The 8,718-nt window shown below is 42.3% G+C and overlaps 1 protein-coding gene across 2 annotated transcripts; it reads right to left on the reverse strand.

The window, feature by feature from the left end:
• Window positions 1-295: 295 nt before the first annotated feature.
• On the reverse strand, window positions 296-8,126 carry LOC124177898. Of its 2 annotated transcripts, XM_046560824.1 has the most exons (4): window positions 7,701-8,126; window positions 7,425-7,588; window positions 4,990-5,081; window positions 296-4,570 (listed from the first exon to the last, which is right to left on the reverse strand). In XM_046560824.1, the coding sequence occupies exons 3-4, from the start codon at window positions 5,068-5,070 to the stop codon at window positions 866-868; spliced, it is 3,786 nt and encodes a 1,261-aa protein (XP_046416780.1). In that variant the 5' UTR covers window positions 5,071-5,081; window positions 7,425-7,588; window positions 7,701-8,126; the 3' UTR covers window positions 296-865. The 2 variants fall into 2 exon arrangements, with proteins under 2 accessions (XP_046416780.1, XP_046416779.1); XM_046560823.1 differs by having other exon boundaries at window positions 7,425-8,126.
• Window positions 8,127-8,718: the final 592 nt, after the last annotated feature.

An 8,718-nucleotide genomic window follows, 5' to 3' on the forward strand; every position in this document is an offset into this window, starting at 1 on the left:
TTCCTAATAATTTTATCGTTCAAAAAAAATCCTAAGTAAGCAACTTAAATTCATAAAAGTTACGAGCCAGATGTACTGTCCGGCAAGTATAATTAGCTGTGCTAGAGTTTCAGATTCCACTTTACTTTCAAAGTCCATTGCCATAATTATTATATATTGATCACGATCGTAATTCCCAATCAGTATTATTTCTACTGCGTACGGAAGGCAAATCAGTGAACAATATGAACATGAAAAAAAAAAAAATTATTCAGCTAGTGAATAATGGGGATAGAAGAAAAAGGGAGAGGGGAACCGTATTCGGAGTTTTTAATCTCATCTCAACGCGGCTCTTATCTTACATTTATAGAACCTTGTTCTTCAACGGCGACGCTACACGCGCTATTACGACTTTCACAACTATCTCGAACTAATTGAATTTCGTCGGACCGATAAAGGACAGATACATCATCGCAGTTAACGATGGCAATTAACCTCTGAGCTTCCGCTCCCGTTCCGGAAGCTATTACAAATTCAGTTCAAGTTGAGTAATCATCTCAAATACTGATTATAAATAATATCAGTGAAACATATAGCCAGGTCACTTGTCTGAAGATTTGTTTCCTTTTTTTTTCTTTTTTATGGTTTCCTTTCCTTGTTTTAGTTTCAATTTTTATACTTGAATAGAACGAATGTAATTAGGCAAGGTTTTTCTAAATTTCCATTCTGCGTGTACAATATCGGCAAGCTTGTGAACTAGTTATACTGCTATAATAGGCTGCCAACTGTTGTCATCGTACGATTCTTCTTCTCAGATTGAAACTCGTCCATCCTGGTTTCCATGATTCATCCGGTGTTCAATGTTGGACGTGACATGATCATATGATCAAAGACTTCCAGAGCGATGGTTCGTTCTCCGTGGTGCCGTAATGATGGATCTACGTTTCCTGACGACATCGATCTTGCCATCGGACCGGGTCTGATGAGGAACATGGTTCGTTCTCATCTGGTTATTCGCTTGCTTCTTCTTAATATCCGAATACATCGTCGAAGGATTCGACAGACCTGAATGCTCCCCAACTCGAACATCGACTGCTGAACTCCGATAATCCGCGTTCCTCAGTGGTTTCACCTCCGAACCAAGCGTTTGACTCGTAACAACACCTCTGGAACCACTTATAAAGTGCCGCCGCAATCTCTTCTGTCGATTTTTGCTATCGCGGTTTACATTCACATTCACATTCACATTCATTTTTCTGCGCTTATTTGTGTGATTCTTTATTGCACTGATGCCGGACTTAATTCCCGATCCCATATTAGAGTCAGTGTATGAATCGTTGAATGTAACGGGTTTTTTGATTTTCAGTACCTGACCAGAGTGCGAAGCGAATGGATAGAACGTAAAAGGCCATGGACGTTTATGGTGCGTCAAAAGTTCATTTTGTGGGGGTTTTCGCTGAGTTGAGCGAACCAGATACGATGATTGCCAATGTTTTGTCGGTGGTGCGGATTGGCCATGCGACTCGTCCGAATAATTTTCGTAAAAACTGGCAGCGGCGTCGGTAGGAACCGATTCCGTTGCATAAAAGGAATCTAAGATACGAATCTTTTTCAGTCGGTCAAGCCTTCTCTGGTATTGGGGATCTCTGAACTTGCACTGATTGTAGGGTAGAACTGTCATGGTAAGTTTACTTTCATCTAGTGTCCAAGGGTTGACCTCACCACTGGGCTTACATTTATTCCCACTGCAAACTAAATTGTTGCTCAGAGGAGGCTTATTACAATTGGGAAATATACATTCGGAAGGACTGGGACCTGTAGGAGGAAAGTAATTGCAGTCAGAACCGATGCATTCGATCGGATGCTCAGGTACGGATGGTATTCCACAATTGCCGTTTGCACAATGTTGCGGTTTATTGGGCATCCAAGATGGCGGGCAATTTTTCCCAATGCACTCCTGTTTATCATCACAACGATTGCCAATACATTCGGGATAACTGACACTGGGAGGAATAAAGTCATTGCAGTCAGAACCGATGCATTCGATCGAATGCTCAGGTACGGATGGTATTCCACAATTGCCGTTTGCACAATGTTGCGGTTTATTGGGCATCCAAGATGGCGGGCAATTTTTCCCAATGCACTCCTGTTTATCATCACAACGATTGCCAATACATTCGGGATAACTGACACTGGGAGGAATAAGGTCATTGCAGTCAGAACCGATGCATTCGATCGGATGCTCAGGTACGGATGGTATTCCACAATTGCCGTTTGCACAATGTTGCGGTTTATTGGGCATCCAAGATGGTGGGCAATTTTTCCCAATGCACTCCTGTTTATTATCACAACGATTGCCAATACATTCGGGATAACTGACACTGGGAGGAATAAGGTCATTGCAGTCAGAACCGATGCATTCGATCGGATGCTCAGGTACGGATGGTATTCCACAATTGCCGTTTGCACAATGTTGCGGTTTATTGGGCATCCAAGATGGTGGGCAATTTTTCCCAATGCACTCCTGTTTATTATCACAACGATTGCCAATACATTCGGGATAACTGACACTGGGAGGAATAAGGTCATTGCAGTCAGAACCGATGCATTCGATCGGATGCTCAGGTACGGATGGTATTCCACAATTGCCGTTTGCACAATGTTGCGGTTTATTGGGCATCCACGATGGCGGGCAGTTTTTTCCAATACACTTGTGCTCGTGGTGGTGCTGCTCCTCTTCGGAACTCGAGCTTTCAAGCCAATCACCACTAAAATAATCGAGGTAGCTTGAATCAAAACTGAAGTAGTCAGAGCATTCCATGCCTAAACAGTGGCCAAAAAATCTATTATAGGCTTTATCGGAATCGTCTTCTTCCAAGGAATTTGTGTTGGTTGTCGTTATTGTTGTTGGTTCCTCACTTGCCCGCAGCTTGACCTCTAGCTGCTTTTCCACAAAATTTTCTACGGTGATCATTTCAGTTGCCGTTTCATGGTCTGCGGTATTTTTATTTTTTGCACCAGACAACTCCATATTATTGGAATCATTCTGAATTGTCAGCTCGCTTGTAACTTCACCAGTCTTTTCCGATCTTGCCTGTAACGAAGGCTTCAACACTTCCGTAATTAGCTGATTCGTCGATCGCTTACACTTGTCAATATCAATTGACCCATCCTGATTCAAATTATGGAACAATCTAACAAGGAGAGATTTGGTCTTTGAATTCACTAGCGTGCACTGTGCGATAATCTTCAAGCCGCGCTGCAAACACGATCTAGGGTTACTGCACAACAGTTCTATCGCCACGACCTTCGAATTTATCAAACTTCCCCGAATATCATCCATCAACGAGACTAGGTTTGAGAAATTTGGAACGTTGCGAAGGTTCTCGTAGGCATCGAAAAGATCGAGCAAGTCGTTCAGGTTGTTTATCATACGACTCTGGTGCCAGAAGCGAGCGTGAGTGTGAAGAGCCGTCACTATATCAGGGGCAAAGTTGATGTCTCTCATCTGCCTCAGTATTTCCATTAACAACTGATCAGGGCCACTCTGCTGATATTTTTCAACCTTCAAATATTTTCGCACCACGTCAAAATCCTGCATCTTGTTCAAAAGGTAATTTTTCGCGTCACTGATATCCCTGTCAACAACATCTGGCGGTAGAACCAAATCGAAAAGATACTTCATCTGGATTGTGTTATTAACGTAAACCGCACCAAGAATTTCAATGTTAGGACTGATGGCCTCGACCTCGCTGATGACGTGCTGCGACAGTACGTCAAAGTTCTTGTTCTCATTTCTATCGTACATGGATTTCCGACCTTCAAAAATATTCTTAAGCAGTTCGTTCACTGTCAAAACCTGTCGCAGCTGATCTCTCGGCATAAGACTTTGCTTACGACCACTGTCCAATTTTTCGGACATCAGTAGCTGCATGACATTTTTTTCCGCCGCACGAACTTCATCGTTGAAACTATCGTACTGAACGCTCTGCAGGAGCCCAGACACCATTCCAGCCGTCAATGAGAGATGCCCCGATTTTAGGCGTTCCAAAATAGCTGGCAGGGAAAATCCTTCTGGAAACTGTTGCTTCAACCCAGCAGTTTTGAACATGTATCGCGTTATGTTGAAAACTCGGGTCAAGATCGTGTGCGGATGTGACTTGTCGTGCTGTTTCATCGTTGCACACCGCAGTGAGCTTTCCCTCAAGCATGTGCGAACGTTCTTGTTGATGTGCCGACATATGCTTGACGGCCGAATGTCCGACTGCGCAAGAACGCTCGGTACTATGTCAAAAATATTGTACTTCCTCTTGAGCGTGTCCCGGTAAACTCTGTAAAGAGCTTCGAGTTGACTCGTGCTAAAATCGTCGTAATGGTCGTAGACGAGTGCCCCGAAGGTATCGAGGATCTGGTTACGTAGGAAGGCTCCGTAGTGGAGAAAGTGTTCTGTTGCCTGTTGCAGTGTGTACGATGTCCTATAAACCGCCCAGCTATCGTACTTTTCCAACAATTGACGAGTTGTCCTTGCCAGGTGTGGGTCCAATACGATCGGATGTTCATTGCGCCGTATTTCACTGTAATCGATGAAACCCTGTAACAACAATTAACCACAGTCCTCGAATAACATCACCATGGATTTTATTCTCTTAAAAAAATACCTACGTAGTCTATCACTTTCGACAAGTACTTTTACACACTTTACAAAATACATGTTTCCGTGTTACGACCCTCAACTGGTAATTCCTTTTTTGAACTGAACTGAAATGTTCTCAATAAGAACAAAATCATCCCACAAAGTAATGCATGTTATATATTCAAGTCATAAAATATGGTACACGATACCATAACGATGTAGTGCATTTCAATAGCAATAAATATGTATTTGCATCGAATTTTAATAACCGAGTTCATGAGTATCTAATAATCGTTTCAAATGCAGTATTATTAGAGTAATATATCTTGATGAACAATAAAACGTCACGGCTTACTCTACGCTGCACTGATACTTACTGTGACAATTTCTGTCCGCATAACCAAAGCAACGGTAAACACGTTGAATACATTGAGATTTTCTTTCCACCGGAGCAACATTGCCAAAGATGCTGCAGACGGAACAATGGCTCGGTTATATACTCCTGGACAACAACCTGTCTGCTGTTTATTTCGCGTACTCTAGTCACGCTGTATTCGCGTGTAAACGACCTACGCAACCTGAAACTTATGCACTGTGTACAGATGTGACATGTGTGTATGCGAAATTTGTAAATGTCACTTTAGTCACACTTGCATCCCCTGCACACCCGCAAAGCTGTAAAGTCGCTGATCGCAGCGTGGGTGGGAATGAGAAACCACGAAGTTTGAGAATAAATTTCAGCTTTGTGTGTATTCGACGCACGAAGAAGACGTCGTGATCAGTGACAGACTCTTGCCACTGAGCACAGAGTATTCGAAGATTGTAACCCGCCTGTGATACGTTTGGAACAACCGCTCTATCAGCACGCGAATTATAATTCAATTTCAAACAATTGCCGATTAAATTTTCCCCGATCGATTGCCTGCTTGCCAAATGTTAAATAAGTGTAAATAGAAAAATCAGCACGATTGAAAACAGGTTGACGATAAATTTAAATTAACAATTGGCGTACGCGCAGTTCTCTGTGTTATTATATAGCATTTATGCGGTCATTTTCAGGCCGGATCTGTACTAGGTAGTCCTTGTTTGAGATTCAATTTTCTCGTTTTTATCCTGATTGCACAAATTTTTTTCGTAAAATTCATCTTCACCCGATTATTTTGCAACTGAAATTTGTTCCCCGTGTCACTCGATCCCATAATGGAATGTTAATTGCAGTAATGGACGTAGTAACAATCGACGTTCAAATAACATGAGAATTATTTTACCACTACTTCTTGAATATATGTACTACAAACCGAATTTTACTCTACAAAAATGAAATTGGTTTCGTTTGCGGCCTAGAGGGAGTTCAATTCTACGGGATCAACGACGAGATTAAAATATCAATTCTCGCAGAGTAAATTGTCCCCCTCAACAGTTCTATAAAATGTTGAACGAACTGCAGCCACTTGTAAGCAGTTCATTAGAAACGGCTTCCAGTCGGAATTTGATTGATATTTCCATTTAGTGTTGATATAATTAGCAGTAAATCGCGTAACTGTTCAACGACGGGGTACATAATTGTTCGATTAAAACGAACGAGGATATTAGAAGCACAATTAAAAGCAATGGCAATCGGTAACTCGGAATCATTCACTCCGGGATCCTTCGACCAAAGGAACAAGGAGGAGGTAGAATTACCACCTAGATTCACCATCATCGACGAATGAAGACGTTAGATTCACGGATTCAACGTATACCTAAGTACCATGTCCTACCCAGAAAATCCTACACTTATTACAGATTACGTACAGGGCCGAGAAACCCTTTCCCTTTCCCTTTCCAACCCCTTCGGGACCCGTTGAACTCTGTCTGAGAGTGTCGTTGAACCGTGTAATTAAGGAATTAATCTCCCCTCGACGCCTATCAAACCGGCGAACGTCGCAAGGCAGCGTCAATCAAGCTCTGGGCATAAATTAATCAACTCTGGCAAAGTGAATGATAAAGCGAACATTTTACGAGTGATTTGGCGATGGTAAATGGACAGTCACGATCGACGGCGTGAAAAAATTCATCAAAACGTAGTAAATAAAACTTGCACTGTATACGGTTATGCAAACACTCGTCTTCGATCTAAGGCCGTTTTTCGTAACGCTGTATCCACCTCCACTCCGATAGTAGATCTGAAATTATTTTTTTATACCGCGACGAATCGTGCCAAAGGATCGAATTCGATGCGCGTTGATGCTCGTGAAAATGCAATTTAGTCTGATTACAACTGCAGCGATGGCGGAACAAAATCTGGTCTTATTATTTTCCATCACCGTCCGTTTAATTCCATCTTCCTTTGAAGAGGAAACGTTTACTAATTTTTTTCTACAGATTAGTTAATACTAGCTTTAAAACCCTCGCTCGCTAAAGCTCCCTCGGGGTCGCATGCCTAGTGTAATTGGTTTTTGTGCTCGTGCGCTCGCTTACTAGTTATCAGTGTTTCACCAGATAACGTAGTTGTAGGGGAGACTGGGGCACGATGACTCCCCAAAAAATTCTGGTATTTGCTTCACGGTATACAGAATAAACACTGTCTTTGTGCATGTGACGCAAATCGAATCTGCCCGTAAGATTTTGCCTATATAATGTTATAAATTACGTTTACACATGCATGTAAGTATAACGTATTGTGATTTTATGGCAAAAAATTTCGTCAAAAAATACCACAAAACAATCAGCTAAGTGCTAACAGATTTGAAACACGACGCACAGCAATTTTAGCTCTGATTGAACGACGTTATTGTCATGAATTCCTATGTATACTATGCCAACTACTCACCGATTGTAATTTGTTGATCTTGGTCGTTCGGTTTTTTTTTCGGATTCAAAATGTTATCTGAAGCATGAATATTGGTTTGATGGTACAAGACATGACGTTTTCAATAATCAAACTTGTACACTTGAAAATTTGTCCTGAAAGTCAAAAGTCACCAGGTGAAGGACCTGGACAGCCAGAACTACGGAGCGCTTGTTCTGGAAGTCAAGTTTCACCAAGAAGTGGACCTGGAGCTCAGAAACTACGCAGCGCTTGGTCAAAAGTCACCAGGTCAAGAACCTGGACAGCCAGAACTGCGGAGCGCTTTTCCTGGATGTCAAGATCCACCGGGTGGAGGACCTGGACAGCCAGAATTACGAAAAATTAGTCCTGAATGTCAAAAGTCACCAGGTCAACCAGAACTACGGAGCGCTTGTCCTTGAAGTCGAGTTTTACCAGGTAGCGGACCCGGAGCATAGAAACTACGGAGCCCTTGTCCTGGAACTTGAGTTGCACCAGGTAGCGTACTTGCTCCGCAGGAACCACGAAGCGCTTGTCCTGGAAGTTAAATTTCACCAGGTAGTGGTCCTTGAGCGCAGAAACTACGGAGCGCTTGTCCTGGAGGTCGAGATCCACCAGGTGGGGGCTCTAGAGCGCAGGATCCAGAAAGTAGAGAACCCGGTACTCGAAATCTGCGGAGCGCGATTCTCATACGTCCGCTCTACTGCGCGGTTGTTTCCAGACTGAGGAACTCGGCTGATTTTCGTCGTCAACGATTACAATAGATCGATGACGTCAAAAGGAAAAAAAATTTGGGTGTCGTCACTTTCTGAACATACGAACATCCAAACTTTGGTTTCGGACTTCAATGCTATGTATGATATGATGTATGATGATTGTTATCGTTAGATGAACACTGTCAACATGTACCGTGACTTTTGCCTGCAGGTCAATTATTTCAAGCTATTCCACTAATTTCCTCTTCCAACAGTGATGTAACATTGACGTAATTGCCATTACGGAGCATTTACAATTATAAGTCGTGATTTCCCGAAGTACTTGTTTGAAATAACATATTAACGCTTGATGAGTTTCTCTTTCTGAGAGAGGGAAACCCAACGTATTTCTAGCAGCTTGCTGACATTTCGACCGCATTCAATTTTTTACTGCTTCTAATGAAAAATTTATTAGAAAAGATTAAAAACGTCGTTGCTTCAATATACGGAAAGAAATGAAGCACCTCTCGGCGAATTATTGGGAATCGGTTCGGAGGTTTTATTGAATTAAATTAAATGAAAATCGGCTTGTCAGAGTAAAT

The sequence above is a fragment of the Neodiprion fabricii genome, chromosome 3 (assembly GCF_021155785.1).
Source record: "Neodiprion fabricii isolate iyNeoFabr1 chromosome 3, iyNeoFabr1.1, whole genome shotgun sequence".
NCBI classification, from domain to species: Eukaryota; Metazoa; Arthropoda; class Insecta; order Hymenoptera; family Diprionidae; genus Neodiprion; species Neodiprion fabricii.

What these genes read in the sequence shown, in the direction of transcription:
- LOC124177898 (XM_046560824.1), bottom strand. Translation starts at nt 5,070, where the DNA reads ATGTTGCTCCGGTGGAAAGAAAATCTCAATGTATTCAACGTGTTTACC. An exon ending in TGCGGACAGAAATTGTCACA is followed by an intron (nt 4,571 to 4,989) that starts GTAAGTATCAGT and finishes TTGTTGTTACAG; the next exon opens with GGTTTCATCGATTACAGTGA.